Source organism: Pongo pygmaeus, chromosome 20, assembly GCF_028885625.2.
Source record: "Pongo pygmaeus isolate AG05252 chromosome 20, NHGRI_mPonPyg2-v2.0_pri, whole genome shotgun sequence".
NCBI lineage: Eukaryota > Metazoa > Chordata > Mammalia > Primates > Hominidae > Pongo > Pongo pygmaeus.
In genome coordinates this window covers 10554612-10577821 of record NC_072393.2, presented here as the reverse complement: position 1 = coordinate 10577821, position 23210 = coordinate 10554612, and the positions used below count along the sequence as shown (strand labels likewise).

The window sequence follows — 23210 nt, the reverse complement described above, 5'->3', positions numbered from 1 at the left end:
GCAACGGAAGGGGGCGGGGTCTGTGGCGCGCAGACGCAGCTTGAACTCTTGAGAGGCGGGCTGGGGCTTAGCCAATGGGGTGAGGGGGGAGGGAAGGAGGTGTGGTTTCTCCCAGCCAATCGACGGGCGCGCCCTCGTTGCCGCTCTATGCCGCTCCGCCCCGGCTCGCTGGTCCCAGAAGGCGCCGGGTTTCCCAAGATGGCGGCGGACGTGTCCGTTACTCACCGGCCCCCGCTGAGCCCTAAGTCTGGGGCCGAAGTCGAAGCTGGCGATGCCGCGGAGCGCCGGGCGCCAGAAGAAGAGCTGCCGCCTCTAGATCCAGAAGAGATCCGGAAACGCCTGGAACACACCGAGCGCCAGTTCCGTAACCGCCGCAAGATACTGATCCGGGGCCTCCCGGGGGACGTGACCAACCAGGTATGGGGGGGGCGGTGTAGGAGCGTGGCGGGAAATACCACGGTGCGCGTGCGCGGGGGGAACCGGGCGACACCAACGCTCAGGTGCGCGGGGGTCGTTGGCGGGGGCGTCCAAGCACCGGATCCACGCGGGATCGGGAGAGACCAAGAGCGGGATGTGGGGGGCGATGATGAAAGGGGAAACCGACTGCGAAGTGAGGGAGGGCGTTGCTAGGGGCGACCACAGGCTTGGGCGACACCAAGTGATGGAAGCGGGCGGGGAGTGGAAGGGGGCGGACAGCTTTGGTCCTGTTGGGGAATTGTGAATGGGCTGGTACATTGGACCACCAGTTGCCCCCTGCTTGGATGATGCTTTTCTCCACCCACTCTACCACAGGGTGGCGGGACCTCAAATCCAGAAGTTTCAGGACTGCGGAGAGTACGCCCCTCCATATCACCCGTTTATTCACTGCTCTTAGATAAATCCGGAAGTTACAGCAGCCCCTGGGTCTCAGCCCCCAAAACCTCATAATTAATTTGGGAAAATGGGGTCTCCTGCCACCAGCCTACAGACCTACAGGAAGGAAGCGAGGCCTGTGTTCTATGGAGCCCCTCGTGGCTAGTCTTCCTGCTAGGAGTGCCCTTCTCATGGGGCCAGCATGGGGCAGCGCTTCCCAATGCTCTTTGGACCCAGGGAAATGGCATCTATACCGCCCTGCCCTATGGCGGTGAAATAGGTTCTCGCTTCCTGCTGCTGAGATTCCTTGCTCTCCGGGCCACCAGCACACCGGGTGGGCACGTGGCTAGTGGGACCCCAGGGATGTTGGGAGGGGCTGAATTTGGGGACAGATCGGGACAGGGATCATTAAGGATGGTCAGGTTTCTTTCTGGGTCTTCCTCTCAGTGTCTGCAGTCTCTCAGCTGGGAACACATTGTTTCTCCTGCAAGATGCACAGTGTGTCTGGCCCCGGCAGGCCCCAGCACTTTGCCTTCAAAGCTGGCTTGAGAGGCTGGGCACGATGGCTCATCCCTTTAATCCCAGCACTTTGAGAGGCTGAGGCAAGAGGCTGTATTGAGCCCAAGGGTTCGAGACTAGCCTGGGCAGTATAGTGAAACCCCCATCTCTAAAAAAAAATTTTTAAAAATTAGCCAGGCATGGTGGTGCGTGCCTGTAGTCCCAGCTACTCAGGAGGCTGAGGTGGGAGGATCACTTGAGCCTAGGAGGTTGAGGCTGCAGTGAGCTATGATCGTGCTACTACACTCTAGCCTAGGTGACAGAACATGACACTATCTCTAAAAAAAAGAAAAATAAATGAGCTGGCTTGTAAGAGGGCAGCCTTATCAGCAGGAGGAAATTGGGAGGCATGTGAACCCACACAATGTGGGGCTTACTAGAAGGTGGGCTCCCCAGTGAGGTACCCATGGGTGGCTGCGCTGCCCAACTGCATGGCCTCCAGCAGATCTCTTCACTTCTCCTAGCCTAAGTTTTCTCATATACAATATGAGTTTGTTAATACTTCACTTACAGAGTTGTTGGAAACAGTGAACCTTGCAAAAGGAGGTTCATGCAGGTTAAATGACTTCCCTAAAGGCATACTCTTTTTTTTGAGACGGAGTCTCACTCTTTTGCCAGGCTAGAGTGCAGTGGCTTGATCTCTGCTCACTGCAACCTTCACCTTCTGGGTTCAAGCAGTTGTCCTGCCTCAGTCTCCCGAGTAGCTAGGACTACAGGCGCACGCCACCACAGCCAGCTGATTTTTGTATTTTTAGTAGAGATGGGGTTTCACCTTGTTGGCCAGGATGGTCTCGATCTCTTGATCTCATGATCCGCCCGCCTCGGCCTCCAAAGTGCTGGAATTACAGGCGTGAGCCCGGCCTCTTTTTTTTTGAGACAGTGTCTCCCTTTGTCGCCCAGGCTGGAGTGCAATGGTACACTGCAACCTCTGCCTCCTGGGTTCAAGCAATTCTCCTACCTCAGCCTCCTGAGTAGCTAGGATTACAGGTGTGCGCCACCACTCCTGGCTAATTTTTGTATTTTTAGTAGAGACAAGGTTTCACCATGTTGGCCAGGCTGGTCTTGAACTCCTGACCTCAGGTGAGCCACCCCGCCCAGCCAGCTAAAGGTATACCCTCTAAGAGCATGTTGCCTGGGTAATAGCACAGTCTGCAGCCAGGTTCTGAATCCCAGCTCTGCCAGGTATGAGCAGAATGACCTTGGCCAAATTACTGCATCGAGCCTCAGTTTCCTCATTGGTAAAATGGGGGGTGGTAATTGACCTGCCTTTATAGCTGGTGGCAGCTATGAAGCGGCACTGGGTTGCCCCCTTCCATCTCCAGTAACTCCCTGTCTTTTGTCTTGTATCTCCACAGGAAGTACATGACCTGCTCAGTGACTATGAGCTCAAATACTGTTTTGTGGACAAATACAAAGGGACAGGTTTGTGGGGCCATGGGGCGGGCCAGGGCAGGGAGTGACCGTCCCTGAAGATGGGAGGGCCTAGCTTACTGTCTGCTGCTCTGAGCTTCAGGCCCAGTATTGCCCCCCAGGCCAACATGGCAGGTTGCCCCAATCTGCCTGTCCTGTCATCTTGGGACAACCTTCATGTTCTCCTTGGAGAACACTGGGCATCGGGCTGATTCTCTTCCTACTCCACTCGCTTGGCATTGAGCTAATTCTTGACAACGTTTGGCTGTGGGTTCATTCTCTTCCTACCCCTCTTACCTCACTCAGCCAGTCATCCCTGCTTGTATGGTCTTTTTTTTTTTTTTTTTTTTTTTTTTGAGATGGAGTCTTGCTCTGTCGCCAGGCTGGAGTGCAGTGGCGCGATCTCGGCTTGCTGCAACCTCCGCCTCCTGGGTTCAGCCCATTCCCCTGCTTCAGCCTCCCGAGTAGCTGGGATTACAGGCATGTGCCACCACGCCCGGCTAATTTTTGTATTTTTAGTAGAGACAGGGTTTCTACCTGGGTGGGTCCAGGTTAACCAGGTGAGGAGGTGGGGCTCAGTGTTCCACGCTCAGGGAACAGCAGCTGCAAAGGCCCCTCTGGAGCGTGCCTAGCGTGGTCCAGGTAGCAGTGGTGAGATGGGAGGGGAGGTCAGCGAGCCCACGCAGGCTGCACTGCACCCTGCAGCTAGAAGCCACCAGATGGATGTGGCGTGACCTGGTTATCATTTTGAACAAAGCTTCCTGCGGCCGCTGGGTGGATCGCAAATCTGGGGCAGCACGTGGCAGCAGGGTTCAGGGGCACTGGTGGCCTGGAAAGGTGGCAGGGGTAGGCGGTGTGTAGAGTGGGGCTCTGGAGTCCGGCTGCCTGGGTTCAAGTCCAGGCTCCCCTACTCGGGCACAGGGGTGCTGCTCTGGGCCCGTTTCCTCTCTGGCAAAATGGTGATTGTGATGATGAAGTTACATCCATTTGACAGATGGGGAAGCTGATACCCCCAAAGCCACCTGGGGCTTGGGGCTTAAATCTGGGCCCCAGTGAGCATGGGCTTAACCACTGCCCTTGGTATCACCCAAGTGACCCACGGCCTTCTTAGGACAGAGCGAGGCCCACAGTTGGTGAGCGCTGCTGTGGGTGCAGGTGGACTCAGGGCTGGGAGAGGGAGTGGGCTTCGTGGAACCTGGAGTCAATGGCAGGCACTCTCGCCTGTGTGAGTTGCCAAGGCTAGCAACTGCTCAGATCGGTAGGCACCTGAGATGCCCAGCATTTGGAGGTCCCACCTGGTTTGCAGGGTGGCGGGGTGGAGGGGCAGGCCCTCGGGGCCCGGCTGACCTCGCGCTGCCCTCCTCCCACCTCAGCCTTCGTGACCCTGCTGAATGGGGAGCAGGCCGAGGCCGCAATCAACGCTTTCCACCAGAGCCGCCTGCGGGAGCGCGAGCTGTCGGTGCAGCTGCAGCCCACGGATGCCCTGCTGTGCGTGGCCAACCTGCCCCCCAGCCTCACACAGCAGCAGTTCGAGGAGCTGGTGCGGCCCTTCGGCAGCCTGGAGCGCTGCTTCTTGGTCTACAGTGAGCGCACTGGCCACTCCAAGGGCTATGGCTTTGCCGAGTACATGAAGAAGGACTCGGCCGCCCGTGCCAAGTCGGACCTGCTGGGCAAGCCACTGGGACCACGCACCCTCTACGTGCACTGGACGGATGCCGGGCAACTGACGCCTGCCCTTCTCCACTCCCGCTGCCTCTGTGTGGACCGCCTGCCACCTGGCTTCAACGATGTGGATGCTCTGTGCCGGGCGCTGTCAGCTGTTCACAGCCCCACCTTCTGCCAGGTGAGCCCTGTGGAGAGCACTGGGGAGCAGGTGCCAGGCCCAGAGCACCTGAGGGAGTCTTTGGAGTCATCTGCCTTTTTTTTTTTTTTTTTTTTTTTGAGATAGAGTCTCACTTTGTCACCCATGCTGGAGTGCAGTGATACAATCTCAGTTCACTGCAACCTCTGCCTCGTCGGTTCAAGCGATTCTCCTGCCTTAACCTCCAGAGTAGCAGGGATTATAGGCGCCCCGCCACCATGCCTGGATAATTTTTATATTTTTAGTAGAGATGGGGTTTTGCCATGTTGGCCAGGATGGTCTTGAACTCCTGGCCTCAGGTGATCCACCCACACTGGCCTCCCAAAGTGCTGGGATTACAGGTGTGAGCCACCGCACCCGGCCAGGGGATTTGAATCCCTCTGCAGCCTCAGGCCTCACTGTCCCTCTATCAGATGCAGGCGAGGCCACTCTTGTAACTATGGATCGCGAGGCTTGCTCACCACTCACCTCCTCATTCGCTGGTACCCTCATCAAACCTCCCATGGGGTCGCAGACCTGGGCCAGGCATTGAGGAGGCTGCAGAAGAGCCCACAGTCTATTTGAGCCTTGAGGTCAGAGACTGAGGCTTCGCCAGATCCCAGCCCCACCCTCGAGCTCGGGCCAGTCACTAGCTCTCTGATCTGCAGTTTCCCTTCTCCATAAGCAGGGACTCGATACTTGCACAATGGGTTGGCAAAACAGTCCCTTGTTCATTCAAGCCACACATGCCAGGCACTTCTGTGTGTGTGCCTCACCCTGTGACAGGCGCAGTGGGGCGAGAATAGGCCAGACTCACTCTCTAAGAGCCCCCAGAAGGTCTTGATCCCCAGAGATCCCAAAGGGGACATTCCCCCAGCACTTGCTGTGGACTCTGAGTACGTAACCTTCAGTTGCTTCATCCTGTAGCAACCCTGAGAGGCAGGTATCACTCCCATTTTCAGGTGAGGATACCAAGGCACAGAGGGGTCAAGTAACTTGCCTAGAGTTAAACAACCAGGGTCTGGCAGAGCTGGGATCAGAACACCGCAGCCTAGCTCCAGAGCTTGGGCCAGTGAGAGGAGGCCAGTGCAGAGGCTTAGAAGGGGTAGGCCTAGCCAGGCGCAGTGACTCACACCTGTAACCCTAACACTTTGGGAGGCTGAGGTGGGCAGATCCCTCGAGCCCAGGAGTTCGAGACCAGTCTGGGCAATATGGTAAAACCCTCTCTATACAAAAATTAGATAGGTATGATGGTGTGCCTGTAGTCCCAGCTACTCAGGAGGCTGAGGTGGGAGGATTGCTTGATTCTGGGAGTCCGAGGCTGCAGTGAGCCATGATCGCACCACAGCACCATGACACTACAGCCTGAGCAACAGAGCTAGACCCTCATCTCAAAAACAGAGAGAGAGATAGTCCTGGGCTCGGACCCCCAGCTCTGTGGGCTTGAGTGGGTCCTTCTCATGTAAGTGGGGTATTGGTGCCCCATTTAAACTAGGTGTCTGTTGGGAGGCAGAGGCAGGAGGATCACTCGAGACCAGGAGTTCAAGACTAGCCTGGGCAAGATAGTGGGACACCATCTCTATATTTAAAACAAGAAACAGGCTGGGTGAGATGGCTCATGCATGTAATCTCAGCACTTTGAGAGGCCGAGGCAGGTGGATCACTTGAGGTCAAGAGTTCGAGACCAGCCTGGCCAACATGGTGAAACCCTGTCTCTACTAAAAATACAAAAAAAATTAGCCAGGTGTGGTGGTGCAGGCCTGTAATCCCAGCTACTCAGGAGGCTGAGGCAGGAGAATCGCTTGTACCTGGAAGGCGGAGGTTGCAGTGAGCTGAGATCGCGCCACTGTACTCCAGCCTGGGTGACAGAGCAACACTCCATCTCAAAAAAACAAAAACAAAAACAAAAACAAAAAACAGGCCGGGCGCAGTGGCTCACGCTTGTAATCCCAGCACTTTGGGAGGCTGAGATGGGCAGATCACCTAAGGTCAGGAGTTTGAGACCAGCCTGACCAACATGGAGAAATCCCGTCTCTACTAAAAATACAACCAAAAAAAAGTAGCCAGGCATGGCGGCACGCGCCTGTAATCTCAGCTACTCAGGAGGCTGAGACAGGAGAATTGCTTGAACCCAGGAGGCTGCAGTTGCAGTGAGCGGAGATCGTGCCACTGCACTCCAGCCTGGGCGACAGAGTGAGACTCCGTCTCAAAGAAACAAAAAAACCAAAAACTGAGTATCCATGAGCCATGGGAACCCTCTCTGTTTACTTATTCATTCGTTCTGCTGCCTTCTCTTGGACACCTACTACGTACCAGGCCTGCTACGTACCAGGCCACCTGTGCGGGCTCAGGACAGAAGATGAGTTAGCACAATGGCCTCACCTTTTTTTTTTTTATATGTTTTTATTTTTTTTAAGACAGAGTCTCACTCTGTCACCCAGTCTGGAGTGCAGGGGTGTGATCTTGGCTCACTGCATCCTCCGCCTCCTGGGTTCAAGTGATTCTCCAGCTTCAGCCTCCTGAGTAGCTGGGATTACAGGCGCCTGCCATGACACCCAGCTAATTTTTGTGTTTTTAGTAGAGATGGGGTTTCGCCATGTTGGCCAGGCTGGTCTTGAACTCCTAACTTCAGGTGATCCACCTGCCTCGGCCTCCCAAAGTGCTGAAATTACAGGCATGAGCCACTGCACCAGCCTGGCCTTACCTTCTTATCTGGAGATCAAAGGTCACAGGGTCATGACCAGCTACAGGTACTCTCCTAGCCTGTTTCCACATCTCAAAATGGGGCTGGCAGTGCTTCATGATCAGGTTATTGTGAACAGCTGCCCATTCATTCCTCCACTCGAACATTCACTAAATTTAATTTTTTTTTTTTTTTTTTTTGAGACAGGTTCTCAGTCTATCACCCAGGCTGGAGGAGTACACTCCAGCCTCGACCTCCTGGGTTCAAGAAATCCTCCTACCTTGGCCTCCCATGTAGCTGGGGAACTACAGGAATGCATCACCATGCCCAGCTGATTTTTAAAATTTTATGTAGAGGCCGGGCACAGTGGCTCATGCCTGTAATCCCAGCACTTTGGGAGGCTGAGGCGGGCAGATCACTTGAGGTCAGGAGTTTGGAACCAGCCTGGCCAACATGATAAAACCCTGTCTCATGGCTGGGCACGGTGGCTCACGCCTGTAATCTCAGCACTTTGGGAGGCCGAGGTGGGCAGATCACGAGGTCCGGAGATCGAGACTATCCTGGCTAACATGGTGAAACCCTATCTCTATTAAAAATAAAAAAAAAATTAGCTGGGTGTGGTGGCATGTGCCTGTGGTCCCAGCTACTTGGGAGGCTGAGGCAGAAGAATCACCTGAACCTGGGAGACAGAGGTTGTGGTGAGCCAAGATCCCACTACTGCATTCCAGTCTGGGTGGCAGAGCGAGACTCCATCTCAAAAAAAAAAAAAAAACAAAAAAAACCCTGTCTCTACTAAAAATAGAAAAAAAATTAGCCAGGCGTGGTGGTAGGTGCCTTTAATCCCAGCTACGACCCCTCTGAGTCTCTCTCCACTCATCCCGAAGATGGGTGTGTTTATGGCCAGGCACAGTGGCTCACGCCTGTAATCCAGCAAGCCTTTGGGAGGCTTGCTGAAACTTCTCAAGCCTTCAGAAGACTTCTCATGCCTGAAACTTCTCAAGTTCTGAAACTTCTCAAGCCTTCAGAAGACTTCTCAAGCCTTGAGAAGTCTTCAAGCCTTTGGGAGGCCAAGGCAGGTGGATCGCTTGAGGTCAGGAGTTCGAGACCAGCCTTGCCAACACGGTGATACCTCGTCTCTACTAAAAATACAAAAATTAGCTGGGCGTGGTGGTGCACGCCTGTAATTCCAGCTACCAGGATGCTGAGGCATTAGAATCACTTGAACCCAGGAGGCAGAGGTTACGGTAAGCTGAGTTCACATCACTGTACTCCAGGGTGACAGAGCGAGACTCCGTCTCAAAAAAAAAAAAAACAACAACAAAAAAAACAAAAAACCGATGGGTGTGGTTACGGGAGATCTGTGCCCAGACATTGGCACAGGGCGTGGGCAGAGGTGAAGGGCTGCTACCTGCACCTTCGTTGCCCGGGCATTCAGCAAGTGCCAGGGCCCAGGCCCAACCACCTCCCTTAGCATTGCTACCTGGCTTGGCCACTGTCTGGAACGAGAGTCTTTCCTTCCCCACCCGTTGCTGATTATCTCTATTTTTTTTTTTTTTTTTTTTTTGAGACGGAGTTTCGCTCTTGTTGCCCAGGCTGGAGTGCAATGGCGCGATCTCGGCTCACTGCAACCTCTGCCTCCCAGGTTCAAGTGACTCTCCTGCCTCAGCCTCCCGAGTAGCTGGGAATACAGGCACGTGCCACTACACCTGGCTAATTTTGTATTTTTAGTAGAGACGGGGTTTCTCCATGTTGGTCAGGCTGGTCTTGAACTCCCGACCTCAGGTGATCTGCCCGCCTCAGCCTCCCAAAGTGCTGGGATTACAGGTGTAAGCCACCGCATCCGCCTGTGGCCTTGGCTTTGTTGGTGAGGTGGCTCCCAGCTCTGCCCTCCCTCCAGCTGTGTGGCCTTGGCTTTGGTGGCAAGGTGGCTCCCAGCTCTGCCCTCCCTCCAGCTGTGTGGCCTTGGCTTTGGTGGCGAGGCAGCTCCCAGCTCTGCCATCCCTCCAGCTGCACGGCCTTGGGTGTGCTGACCTCTCCGTGCCTCAGTTGCCTTCTCTGAGAAATGGGTATGATGCAGCCTCCCAGGGTCATTGGGAAAATCAGATGAGCTGATGCAGGAATGAGGCACAGGGCAGTGGAGGCCTGGCATGGAGTTCACCCTTATGGGGCAGCTGAGTCTGGTTACGGTTGTCACTTCCCGGGGTGGTGCAGTTACTGCTGCCCAGATGCTCATGACTGCCTGCCTTCCTCCGGCAGCTGGCGTGTGGCCAGGATGGGCAGCTGAAGGGCTTTGCGGTGCTGGAGTATGAGACGGCTGAGATGGCGGAGGAGGCACAGCAGCGGGCGGACGGCCTGTCCCTGGGGGGCAGCCACCTGCGAGTCTCCTTCTGCGCCCCTGGGCCCCCTGGCCGCAGTATGCTGGCCGCTCTCATCGCTGCCCAGGCCACGGTAAGCCTGTGCGGGCAGGGGTGGCGGGGTTGGATGGGAGCCCCATGGGGATGTCAGGGCCCCGGCGGCGCTCTGAGCTGCTTCTGTTCCTTCCTGCAGGCCCTCAATCGGGGGAAAGGACTCCTCCCCGAGCCCAACATCCTGCAGCTGTTCAACAACCTGGGCCCATCTGCCTCCCTCCAGCTGCTGCTCAACCCCCTGCTCCATGGCAGTGCGGGGGGGAAGCAGGGTAAGGTGGGGCTGGGCGGGGGCCCCACTGACTGTGCAGAACAGGGGCTGCAGTGCTGTCCCTGGCACTCCCCGAAACTGCTCATCTTGGCTGCAGTGACAGGAGCCCCAGGAGTAGGGCTGAGGGGGAGTATGGAGTCATAGGGGGAACTGCTGCTGTCCACAACTGGGGGCCGGGACCAGGGCCACACAGCAGCCTGCAGTGAGGTGGGGTGCTGACAAGAGGGGGCTGGCCTTCACTGGGGTAGCCTCTGCCCCTTCTAGGCCCTTCCTTTGGGCAAGTCCACTGCCTACCCCCCGGCCCCAGAGCCTCAGTTTCCTGCCCCATCAACGGGTTCAGGGCTGTGTTTCGTGAGGCGGGGCAGGGAGGACACAGGGACCCCCACACATCCTCTTATGTCTCCCTCCAGGCCTCCTGGGTGCCCCCCCAGCCATGCCACTGCTCAATGGGCCAGCCCTGTCCACGGCGCTGTTGCAGCTCGCCCTGCAGACCCAGGGCCAGAAGGTAACACACACATCCCCCTCACCCACCGCTCTACAGCCCCTACAGGCTCTTTTCAACACAGCTGGCGCAATCGGTGGGGTGGGAGGACCTCTGGCTGTGCCCTGGGGGCCCAGAACCCGGGTGAGGCTGACTCCCCCCAACCCCTGCCTTTCCCACCCACATCCCCATCCCCCTCCGGCAATTGCTCATGATGGTTCGCCATCTTTCCCTCCATTCTGGAGAGCGCCCCTGGACTTGGTGCCTGGGGTGGGGTCAGGGGACCTGGACACGCCCATTTACAGCCTGAAACTGGGTGTGGGGTGGGAGCGCCGCTGCTGGGCACCAGTTTGTGAATAGACTCTGCTCAGAAGCTCCCCTGAAGAGCCACCTGGGGAAAAAACTCCAGGTCTATCCCCTCAGTGTGTGCGCACACACACACGCACACACACAACTCACACCTAGAAACACAGGTATACATATAGACTCACACATACAAAGATGCAAATATACATACACAGACATAGACACACAAAGACATAGACAAAGACACACATATAGACACAGACACACACAGAGACACAAGACAGACTCATGCACACAGAAACAAAGACATACACACACACAGACACACACACAGACACACACACACATAGACATACACCCATGCTCCGCCCTGTCTGGTGTGGTTCCCTGGATTCTAAGTCAGGTGTGTCTGTCTGGTGGTAACTGACAGAGTATGTGAGCTTGTGGGTCTGGCCTTCTGTGACTAAAAGTGGCTGAAACACTGTGTGGCTGTCCCATTCCATGTGGCTGCAGTTGATACTGTGCTGTAATCATTGGCCAGGGAACTGGGGCCTGGCGCTCAGGAGACCCTCGGTCACCATGGCTGATGGGACAATGATAGAGTTGGAGTGTGGCGGGCACTGGGGAACCCTATGCCTGTCTGCCCAGGACCGGCCGTGCCCTGGAGTTGGGGTGTGTCTGCCAAGACTCTGGGCCACACCTGTCTGCTTCCCTGGGCCACCCTGCCCCCATCTGCAACTGTCTGTGCTCTGTCCCTAGAAGCCCGGCATCCTGGGAGACTCACCCCTGGGCGCCCTCCAGCCTGGGGCCCAGCCAGCCAACCCCCTCCTCGGGGAGCTGCCTGCAGGTAATGCAGACCCTGCCCACACGGTGTGCCCCAGCCACTTCCCCTTCCTTCCCTGCTACGTGGACTTGGGCGAGTGACCCAACCTCTGGGTCCCAGCGCCCTGGTCCATCAGTTGGGTGCCCCACCTCAGGGCCCAGGGATGAGCTCTGCTCAGTGACCAGCATGGATTTGTCTCTTGACTACTGGGCCCCGGTCCAGGTGGGAGCTGGAGGGCCCTGGGGAGAGGGGTCCTGTGAGCCTGGGCCCCTGAAATCCTCCTTCCCTCCCTAGGAGGGGGCCTGCCCCCGGAGCTGCCGCCCCGGCGAGGGAAGCCACCACCCCTGCTGCCATCCGTGCTTGGCCCTGCTGGGGGTGACCGGGAGGCCCTGGGCTTGGGTCCCCCAGCGGCCCAGCTCACTCCTCCCCCCGCCTCTGTGGGGCTCCGAGGCTCTGGCCTCAGAGGCCTCCAGAAAGACGGTGGGCCTCTGCCAACGCCCCCTGGGGTAAGGCCCTGCCCTGTGCGTGGCACCACACCAGCCTCCTGTTCCACAGGGTCCCGTCTCCCAGGGGCCCTCTCGAATCCGGCCTTCCTGCCGCAGGTCTCACTGCTGGGGGAGCCCCCCAAGGACTACCGGATTCCCCTGAATCCCTACCTGAACTTACACAGCCTGCTCCCGGCCAGCAACCTGGCGGGTAAGGAGGCCCGGGGCTGGGGAGGCGCCGGGAGAAGCCGCCGCCCAGCTGAGGGCCCCCCACCTAACCCCCCAGCCCCTGGAGGTGGCGGCAGCAGCAGCAAAGCCTTCCAGCTCAAGTCCCGCCTGCTCAGCCCCCTCAGCAGCGCCCGCCTGCCCCCCGAACCAGGGCTGTCTGACAGCTACAGCTTCGACTACCCCTCGGTGAGTGCCTGGCTGCAGCTCTCTGTCCCCTAAGGCCAAATCATTCTCCAAACTGATATTTCTCTAGGATTGACTATGCCAGGCCATGTGCTAGGGAGGCGGCAGGGAACGTGCCAGATATGGTCTCTGCTTTTTTTTTTTTTTAGAGACAGGGTCTCCCTCTGTTGCCCTGGCTGGAGTGCAGTGGTACGATCATAGCTCACTGCAGCCTCAACCTCTTGGGCTCAAGCGATCCTCACACCTCAGTCTCCTGAGGACCTGGGACCACAGGCACGCACCTCCATGCCTGGCTAATTTTTAAATTTGTAGTAGAGACGGAGTCTCATTGTGTTGTCCAGGCTGGTCTCAAACTCCTGACCTCAAGTGAGCCACCCGCCTCAGCCTCCCAAAGTGCTGGGATTACAGGCAAGAGCCACCGCGCCCAGCCTCATGCCCTTAAGTTTCCTGTCTGTCTGCACATCACCCCCTGCTTCCGGTCCACCTGCCTGTCTGTCCATTCCCAAGACCTGGAGGATCTTGCGTCTCAGTCTGTCTGTCATCCTGCGTCTGTCTGTCTTTCTCTCCCAAGAGGACTTAGGCCACACTGTCTCTCCCCAGAGACAGGGCTTGCCCTTTCTGTCCCTCTCTCCCACCTTTGATTCCTGTCTGTGCCCCTGGAGATTTGGTTCTTCTATGATGCCAACCTCCTTGGCAGGTCAGAAATTGCAAACTGGGCCGGGTGCGATGGCTCACGCCTATAATCCCAGCACTTTGGGAGGCCGAGGCGGGCAGATCACCTGAGGTCGAGAGTTCAAGACCAGCCTGACCAACATGGAGAAATTATATATTATAAAATATATAATAAATATATTTTATATGTAATATAAAATATAATTTATGTTTTATACTAAAAATATAAAATTAGCTGGGCGTGGTGGCACATGCCTGTAATCCCAGTTACTAGGGAGGCTGAGGCAGGAGAATCACTTGAACCTGGGAGGCGGAGGTTGTGGTGAGCCGAGATTGTGCCATTGCACTCCAGCCTGGGCAACAAGAGCAAAACTCCATCTAAAAAAAAAAAAAATAAAGAAATTGCAAACTGGCCGCCCACAGGTCACTTGGGTGATGTTTGGCCCCCTCTGGATTTTAAACAAGTAACAACAGGAATTAACGCCAACACAGGAAAACTGCAAGAATCCACACAGCTCGAATTCCCAGCTTGCCTGGGAAACTCCAAACACTTAGGCCCATGGGGGGCACCCCCCTTCACAGCAGCCATCCCTGGGGCCGAGCTGCATCCAGCCCCAAATTTGCCTCTTCTGGTCCCACAGTGGTGGGAACTGTCTTCCCCGACGACAGCTCTGCCACGGAGTTCAGCCAGGGGTGAGGCTGGGACAGACTCCAACCCAATGTGCTTCTCCCACTTTCATTCAGGACGTGGGACCTCGGCGGCTCTTCTCCCACCCACGGGAACCAGCCCTTGGGCCTCACGGATCCAGCCGACACAAGGTAAGAGCCACCTGGTATGGCATGTGTAGCAATCAGCTTTTACTACATGACAGGCTGTGCCATGACTTAGTAGCCTAGAATAGCAGACCTTGTATTTTGTGTGTTCTTTGTGGGTTTTTTTGAGACAGGATCTCACTGTGTTGCCCAGGCTGGAGTGCAGTGGCTCCATCATAGCTCACTGTGGGCTCAAACTCCTGGGCTCAAGCAGTCCTCCTACCTCAGCCTCCTTAGTAGCTGGGACCATAGGCACTCACCACCATGATGGTCACTTTTTGTACTTTTTATGGAGATGAAGTCTCCCTATGTTGCCCAGGCTGGTCTAGACCTCCTAGGCTCAAGCAATCCTCCTACCTTGGCCTCCCAAAGTGCTAGGATCACAGGCATGGGCCACCACACCATGCCAGGCATTGTATTACTTCTTGCCACTCTGCAGGGCAGTGGGCAGTCCCTGGCACTCACCTGGGTCTCAGTGAGCTATGTGGCCTCACATATTTGGCGTCCATAGGCTAGAGCAGTTTCTCTGTGCCCATTCGTGCAGTGATGATCCCCGGGTTCCTGGAGGAGGAAGAGGAGGCGGGTACCCAAGTGCCAGCTCTCCTCAGTCCTATTAGCCAAAGCTAGTCTTTGCAAAGCCCAGAATTGCCAGGCGTGGTGGCTCACGCCTGTAATCCCAGCACTTTGGGAAGCCGAGGCGGGCGGATCACCTGAGGTCGTGAGTATGAGACCAGTCTGACCAACATAGAGAAACCCCGTCTCTACTAAAAATACAAAAAATTAGCTGAGCGTGGTGGCGCATGCCTGTCATCCCAGCTACTCGGGAGGCTGAGGTAGGAGAATCGCTTGAACCTGGGAGGCGGAGGGAGAATTGTATACAAAGGGCTGGGTACTACAATTGTCTGCTTCACTCCACCGGCCCTTCTTCTACAGATGTCCCCCCCGCCCAGTGGCTTCAGCGAACGGAGCAGCGGTGGGAGTGGTGGGGGCCCCCTGTCTCACTTCTATTCAGGCTCGCCCACTTCCTACTTCACCAGCGGCCTGCAGGCTGGCCTCAAGCAGAGCCACCTCAGTAAGGTGAGGGACCTCTCTGGCCGAGCACAGGCCCCCTGGGACAGCTAGGATTCGGGGGTGCCTGCCACCGGGGCTCTGTAACCCTTGGTGCCCAGGCCAAAGCTGGGGTGGTGACAGGGGGTCAGTCTTGCCCAGGGTGGAGTAGCAACATCCTATTGTCCTCTATCCACTCTGCATCAAGCACCTAGCACTGCCAGCCTTCCAGGGTTTCTGTCACTTCCTCCCTCTACAGCCCAGGCTGTGGGTGCTACTGGCCCCATTTGACAGATGAGAAAACCGAGGCTCAAATAAAATGGAGCAATTGGCCCTAGGTCTCATAGCTAGAAAGTAGCAGAAGCAAGATTTGAACCTGAAACCGTTCGCTTTCCCTCAGGGCGGGGGGGCAGTGGGCGGGGTGCGGGGTGGGTGCTTCCTCTGGCCCCCAGGGAGTGACCTGTTCCACCTCTCCATTTCTCCCAGGCAATCGGCTCTTCCCTGCTGGGCTCCGGAGAAGGGCTCCTGGGCCTCAGCCCAGGGCCTAATGGTCACAGCCACCTGCTGAAGGTACGGGCGGGGGGTGGGGACATGCAGGGCTGGGGAGCCCCGGCCCCCCAGCGGCCCCTGACCCGCCCCGCCCTGCCCTCTATCTCCAGACCCCACTGGGTGGCCAGAAACGCAGCTTTGCCCACCTGCTGCCCTCGCCCGAGCCCAGCCCAGAAGGCAGCTATGTGGGCCAGCACTCCCAGGGCCTCGGCGGCCACTACGCGGACTCCTACCTGAAGCGGAAGAGGATTTTCTAAGTGGCTGGCACCAGAGATAACTCAAGGGCCTGCACCAAATCGCTTTTGGGTTTTCTGGTGTTTTGTTTTGTGTTTTTTTAAACCATTTTCTCTCTTTCAGTAATAGAAAAATCTCTGAAAGACTTTACTGACCAATCAGCCGGAGCCCCAGGAGCCCAAGGGGTGTGGGGGAGTCTGGAGGCCTCATTACGTCTCTGGCTTGCTCCCCACGCTGAAACCCTGCAGCCTTAAGAGAGAGGGGCCCTGGCCTGCTCTCCCTCCCTCCTCCCATCTCCTCCTCCACTGTGCCCGTCTCTCCGGAGCCCTCCTGCCTCATTGCTCCTGTAATTTTGGCCTTTCGAGTGCCTTGGAGGTTTCCCTGACCTCCCGTGAAGATACAGAGACTGTCTCCTTTTTTTTTAACTTTGACAACTGACTTCTGTTTCCTTTTCTAATTTTTATTTGTCAAACCACCCCGGACAGCCCCCAGCTCTGATTCCTTCAAGGCCCGGCCTGTCCGGGCCACCATTCCACACTTTGCGGTTTGAAACAGCTGTTTTTCCCACATTTGCTGCAGGCATGGCTGTCTCCTGCCCCTGCCTGCCCATCTGGCCTATACCCCAGCCCCGGGGCCCGGGGTCCCTGCCGCAGCCCCCTCCCCTTCTGATGCCTTAAAAGCTGGGCCCCAGGCCCTGCTGGCCAGAGCCACAGATGCTGAGCTCTAGGAGCTTGACTATGGACCAAACAGCTCTGGCCTAGGGATTGGGCCACCCTACCCAGGATCTCCACCCTGGGGACAGTAGAACGGCAAAGCCTTCATCTTGGCTAACCGGCCCCACCACCCCCTCCTGCCTGGGCCTCGGTGCAGAGATGGGCTTTCTCTGCCAGTCCCCTGCTGTCTGTCTGTGGGAGTCGGACATTGTGCCCATCTCCCGGAGCCTCTGCTGTCACTCCCTTGTTGAAGGTTAATTCTTGAATTCTGTCCGCCCACCCCCGGCCAGATCCCTGGAGCTGGCCTCCTTTCAGCCCAGTGCCAGAAACTAGCACTCCATGAAGATAAGCTCTGGGCCCGCCCACCAGCAGGACCTGTCGACCTGAGGTGACCCTGGGCCTTGCCCCCAGCCAACTGGGCCACCAGCTTCCCTCCCTTGACTCTGGGGGTCCGCATCCACTCCAAGGGGACTATTCCCCCGACCCCACCCCAGTCTCCCCACACGGACCTTTGCTGAATTAAAGTTTGTAAGTAAATGGTTTTAAAGAAATCAGAGTTGGCTGATTCTTGGGACAAACAGTGGGCTTGAGTCGGAGGTCTGGGATGGCCCCGCGGGTTTACCTGAGCTGGATCCCGCCCTGTTCTTCCCTCCTGGTCACCGCAGGCCCCAAGCAAACATCTGCGCTTAAGTTCCATTAATTATGGGCTTTCCCTCTCCTCCCCGGCGCGGCGCATGCTCAGTCGGTGAGTCACGTGATGCATGTCATGGCTGCCTCCATGACCCGGGGAGGCGTGAGTGCCAGGGTTCTGCTGCAGGCTGCCAGGGGCACCTGGTGGAACAGACCTGGGGGCATTTCGGGGTCGGGGGAGGGGGTGGCGCCGGGGACAACCAGAAAGTTTCAAGCGACAGGTACCTGGGGCGTCCGGGGTGGGCAGCGTTAATCCGTCAGATGCCGGCGGGGCTCGGCGCAGCAGCTCACCCAACCGTGTTTTCCAGGCTCGCGCCCGGCGGGAGAAGAGGACGCGGGCTGCCTGGAGCGGCCCGCGGACGTGTGAGTGCAGGGGGCCAAGTCCCCCATTCCTCATCCCACGGAATTCCTCTGGTCCCCACTTGCCCTGTAGCTTCATCTCGAGGTCCCCCTTCTGCTTTGCTCTATTCAGTACCTGTGCGTCAAGCCTCAATTCCTACTTCCTAACCCTAGATTCTACCCGGGCCCTGAGCCCATCATCCAGTTCGGCATTCGCACCTCCATCTGTCCCCAGGGTGAACGTGGTGTTCGTAGATCGCTCAGGCCAGCGGATCCCAGTGAGCGGCAGAGTCGGGGACAATGTTCTCCACCTGGCCCAGCGCCACGGGGTGGACCTGGAAGGTAGGAACTGGGCAGAGGGAATTAAGGAGGTCCTTATCCATTTGTCCAAAAAAAAAAAACCACACACACACGAATCAGGTGTGTCTCTTCACGTCTTTTTCCCACCAAATATAGACTAAAATCCAAACCCCTCACCACGGCCTCCTCTGTTGCCAAGCTCTTATTTATTAAGCATTTATTAGAGATCACTAGGACTCCTGGCTCCCAGGATTTTGTGTTCTCTTCCCCCTTCCTCCCTGTATTCTAGTCACATTGGCTTTCTTTTTGTTGTTGTTGTTTTAAGATGGAGTTTCACTCTTGTTGCCCAGGCTGGAGTGCAATGGCTTATTGCACCTCAGCTCACTGCAACCTCCACCTCCCGGGTTCAAGCGTTTCTCCTGCCCCAGCCTCCAGACTAGCTGGGATTACAGGCGCCCACCACCAATCCCAGCTAATTTTTGTATTTTTAGTAGAGACGGGGTTTCACCACATTGGCCAGGCTGGTCTCAAACTCCTGAAAGGCGATCCACCCGCCTCAGCCTCCCAAAATGCTGGGATTACAGGCGTGAGCCCACCGCGCCCAGCCCACACTGGCTTTCTTGTGGTTCCTCAAACAACCAAGCTCATTCCTGCCTCAGGGCCTTTACATTTGCTGTTCCCTCTGTCTGAATTGCTTTCCCAGCAAACATTCTGGCTCTTTCTCATCCTTCAGACCTCAATGTAAATGTCATGTCCCTAACAATCCCATTGCCCTCAGCCCAGCTGAAGTACCCATGCCCTAGTTATTCTGTTTTATCAGTATGATATGATATATAGCACTTGTCACTTTTTTTTTTTTTTTCAAGAGATGGATCCTTGCTGTGTCGCCAGTGCTGGAGTGCCATGATGCAATCATACCTCACTGCAGCCTTGAACTCCTGGGTTCAAGTGATCCTCCCACCTCAGCCTCCCAAGTAGCTGGGATTATAGGCACAAGCCACAATGCCAGGCTGTTTTGTTTCCTACTTTGTCATCTGTCCCCCAGTGAGATTGGAGACCCATGTTCTTATTCATGCTTATCTGTTGCCTGTCAGGATGTAACAGATGTTTGATAATTTGTTGAGAGAAAAATAATAATAGAAGTTTCTTGTCCAGGTGCAGTGGCTCACGCCTGTAATCCCAACACTTTGGGAGGCCGAGGCAGGCGAATCACTTGAGGACAGGAGTTTGAGACTAGTCTGGCCAACATGGCGAAACCCTGTCTCTACAAGAAACACAAAAATTAGCTGGGCGTGGTGGCACATGCATATAATCCCAGCTACTTGGGAGGCTGAGGCACAAGAATCACTTGAACTTGGGAGACAGAGGTTGCAGTGAGCCAAGATGGCACCACTGACTGCACTCCAGGATGCGTGACAGAGCGAGACTCTGTCTCAAAAAAAAAAAAAAAAAAAAAAAAAAGGCCGGGCGCGGTGGCTCACGCCTGTAATCCCAGCACTTTGGGAGGCCGAGGCGGGCAGATCACCAGGTCAGGAGATAGAGACCATCCTGGCTAAAACGGTGAAACCCTGTCTCTACTAAAAATACAAAAAATTAGGTGGGTGTGGTGGCGGGCACCTGTAGTCCCAGCTACTTGGGAGGCTGAGGCAGGAGAATGGCGTGAACCCGGGAGGCAGAGCTTGCAGTGAGCCGAGATCGCGCCACTGCACTCCAGCCTGGGCGACAGAGCGAGACTCTATCTCAATAAAAAAAATATATATATATATATACACGTATATACATGTATGTATATATACGTGTATATATATATATACATGTCTTTAACCATGTTAATACATATTCACTGACTGAATCTTCATGACAACTTGAGTAGTAGAGACTGTTATTCCCTATTATAGATGAGGAAACTAAACCCCAGGTTAAGTAGACCTGGTCTAAGGGCAAGTGAGTGACAATACTTGACTCACCAGTCCATTTTAGCCACTAATCTGTGCTGCCTTTCTATGAATACCTACTGCACGTCAGGCAGCAATATACAAAACAAATAAGGCCTCTGTCATCTCACACCCATTTCAGCCTAATAGGGACAATAATCCCACAGGTAAATACATAATTATGAGCAACTTGGGAAGGGTTGTCTGGAAGAAAATATACAGGGTTTGCTTTTGGGATGAATATATCAGGGATCCTGATTTTATCATTAAAGGGGAAGATATGTTGGGAGGGGTTATGAAAGGCCTACCTAAAGTTCTGTTCTGGAATCCAGTGGCCAATAGTCTAGGACAGAGATTGGAATGTGAGATAGATTTATTTATTCATTTATTTATTTGAGACAGAGTCTCACTCTATCACCCAGGCTGAAGTGCAATGGCATGATCTTGGCTTACTGCAACCTCCACCTCCAGGGTTCAAGTGATTTTCCTGCCTTAGCCTCCCAAGTAGCTAGGATTACAGGCACCGCCACTATGCCCGGCTAAGTTTTTGTATTTTTAATAGAGATGGGGTTTTGCCATGTTGGCCAGGGTGGTCTCAAACTCCTGACCACAGTTGATCTGCCTGCCTTGGCCTCCCAAAGTGCTGGGATTACAGACATGAGCCACTGTGCTGGGCCAGTAGATGTAAGTGGCTTGGCAAGGTGTGGTGGCGCACGCCTGTAATCCCAGCACTTTGGGAGGCCGAGGCGAGCGGATCACAAGGTCAGGAGATCAAAACCATCCTGGCTAACAGGGTGAAACCCCGTCTCTACTAAAAATACAAAAACAAAATTAGCCAGGCGTGGTGGCAGGCACCTGTAGTCCCAGCTACTCTGGGAGGCGGAGGCAGGAGAATGGCCTGAATCCAGGAAGCGGAGCTTGTAGTGAGCCGAGATTGTGCCACTGCAGTCCAGCCTGGGCAACAGAGTGGGACTCCATCTCTAAGAAAAAATTACAAAGGAAAACAAAGGAATGAATGAGGGGGATGGGGGAACTGCAGGACTAAGTGAAGGAGTTTGGATTTTATTCTGAGTGTGAAAACCCTTTGGAAAGTTTTAGGCCAGGAGGGACATGATCCCCAAGTACTGGTCTCTGTGATCAGAGGATGTGGGGGTGTGACCAAGGGCAGGTGGTCAGCAGAAAACCTCGGGTTCTGTCTCTTTCAATCCTAATTCCTGGTCTGGTGCAGTAGCATATGCCTGTAGTCCCAGCATTTGGGGAAGCCAAGGCAGGCAGATTGCTTGAGCTTAGGAGTTTGAGACCAGCCTGGGCCACATGATGAACCTCGTCTCTACAAAAAAAAAAAAAAAAAAAATACGGCCAGGTGCAGTGGCTCACACCTGTAATCTCAGCACTTAGGGAGGCCAAGATGGGCGGATCACCTGAGGTCAGGAGTTCAAGACCAGCCTGGCCAACATGGCGAAACCCCGTCTCTACTAAAAATACAAAATTAGCTGGGCGTGATGGCAGGCGCCTGTAATTCCAGCTATTTGGGAGGCTGAGGCATGAGAATCGCTTGAATCTGGAAGGCAGAGGTTGCATTGAGCCGAGATCACACCATTGCACTCCAGCCTGGGCAAAGAGAGCAAAACTCCACCTCAAAAAAAAAAAAAAAAATTAGCCAGGTATGGTGGTGCACACATGTAGTCCCAGCTACTCGGGAGGCTGGGGTGGGAGGATTGCTTGAGCTGGGAGGTTGAGGCAGTAAGCTATGACTGAGCCACGGCACTCCAGGCTGGGCAACAGAGTGAGACCCTGTCTCAAAAAAAAAAAAAAAAAATCCTGGCTGGGTGCGATGGCTCACGCCTGTAATCCCAGCACTTTGGGAGGCTGAGACGGGCAGATCATGAGGTCAGGAGATCAAGACCATCCTGGCTAACATGGTGAAACCCCATATCTACTAAAAAAATATAAAAAAATTAGCTGGGCATGGTGGCGGGCACCTGTAGTCCCAGCTACTTGGGAGGCTGAGGCAGGAGAATGGCGTGAACCCGGGAGGCAGAGCTTGCAGTGAGCCAAGATCGCGCCACTGCACTCCAGCCTGGGCAACAGAGCAAGACTCCATCTCAAAAAAAAAAAAAAAAAAAAATCCTAATCCCTGATTCCTTCCCCCACCACACTGACTGCTGAGTCAGCCGGTCCATCCTCCAAGAGCAGCGGCGAGGTGAGGACACATTAGCCCAGCACAGTGATAGGGTCACAGCAAGAGCTCACAGGCTGCGGGGAGCCTGCCTGGCCTTTCCCCTCTCAGCTACCTGGCAGCCAAGTCCATGCTCCTTAATGGTTCTGCATCTCAGCCTGCTAGGGAGTCCCTGGGAAATGGGGCCTCCCGGATGTCCCTTTGTAAACCCTACACACTGGGGAACAGCTAGCTGACGACATGACACAGTGTCTGGTACACACAGTGGAGCTGCAGGCCCAGGAGGGAGACGTGAGGCATGCGGTGAAGAGAGGTCTACTCCTCTACGCCCTTCGCATAGCAGCCCCTTCCTGACTCTGCCACTCACCTGCACCCCCTTCACTTCCCACCCCTAGGGGCCTGTGAAGCCTCCCTGGCCTGTTCCACCTGCCATGTGTACGTGAGTGAAGACCACCTGGATCTCCTGCCTCCTCCCGAGGAGAGGTGAGTGGGTCAGCCCTGCCTAGCTGGCAGCTTCACCCTGGAGCACTCAACAGCCCCCACCGTCCTCCCCACTTCCAGTTCCTGGAAGGGGAGCTGCCTCCCCCACCACTACCCCCTGCGCTCAGTCAGCTTCCTCCCTTCCCCGCCTCTGGCCCCCCACCCACCCAGCTAGCTTGCCCTCGGCTAACACTGCCCGTGTCACCACCCCAGGGAAGATGACATGCTAGACATGGCCCCCCTCCTCCAGGAGAACTCGAGGCTGGGCTGCCAGATCGTGCTGACGCCGGAGCTGGAAGGAGCGGAATTCACCCTGCCCAAGATCACCAGGAACTTCTACGTGGATGGCCACGTCCCCAAGCCCCACTGACATGAACACCTGAACCATTCCACATTGCCATGGCCCACAGCCCAGATGGAGGGAATAGCCAGGTGCCAGCCCTGCCCAGAGCGCGGACAGGCCCAGGAGAGACATGGAAGCCCCTGTGAAGGACAACACCCCTGCTTGGGAGAGAGTCCCATGTCCAGGCTCTGGCAGGGACAGGGCCCCTAGTGGGGTGGCCTTCCCCAAGCCCCTGAGAATCAGGGTGTGAGTAGGAGTGGACTCATTGGAGCTGCAATAAATCGATAACACAGGCCCCAGCATGTTGAGTGTCCTTGGGGGACAGATCTGGGATCTACAGGTGGCTCACACCTGTAATCCTAGCACTTTGGGAGGCCAAGATGGGAGGATCA

The 23210-nt window shown here is 55.6% G+C and overlaps 2 protein-coding genes across 8 annotated transcripts; both read left to right on the top strand.

Moving 5' to 3' along the window:
• The first annotated feature begins 83 nt into the window (after nt 1–83).
• RAVER1 (ribonucleoprotein, PTB binding 1) lies at nt 84–17104 on the top strand. Of its 6 annotated transcripts, XM_054463730.2 has the most exons (14): nt 89–417; nt 2766–2832; nt 4194–4663; nt 9600–9791; nt 9891–10020; nt 10430–10524; nt 11566–11653; nt 11924–12135; nt 12232–12325; nt 12401–12528; nt 13942–14016; nt 14944–15087; nt 15544–15627; nt 15717–17104. In XM_054463730.2, the coding sequence occupies exons 1-14, from the start codon at nt 148–150 to the stop codon at nt 15861–15863; spliced, it is 2196 nt and encodes a 731-aa protein (XP_054319705.2). In that variant the 5' UTR covers nt 89–147; the 3' UTR covers nt 15864–17104. The 6 variants fall into 6 exon arrangements, with proteins under 6 accessions (XP_063514238.1, XP_054319705.2, XP_054319707.2 ...); XM_054463732.2 differs by lacking the exon at nt 14944–15087 and having other exon boundaries at nt 90–417; XM_054463729.2 differs by having other exon boundaries at nt 91–417; nt 12232–12528.
• FDX2 (ferredoxin 2) lies at nt 16952–23112 on the top strand. 2 transcript variants are annotated; one of them, XM_054463738.2, is made up of 6 exons: nt 16952–17081; nt 17219–17298; nt 17552–17606; nt 17818–17924; nt 22391–22478; nt 22689–23112. In XM_054463738.2, exons 2-6 carry the CDS (start codon nt 17256–17258, stop codon nt 22843–22845), a joined length of 450 nt encoding a protein of 149 aa, XP_054319713.1. In that variant the 5' UTR covers nt 16952–17081; nt 17219–17255; the 3' UTR covers nt 22846–23112. The 2 variants fall into 2 exon arrangements, with proteins under 2 accessions (XP_054319713.1, XP_054319712.1); XM_054463737.2 differs by lacking the exon at nt 16952–17081 and having other exon boundaries at nt 17298–17464.
• The last annotated feature ends 98 nt before the right edge of the window (nt 23113–23210 follow it).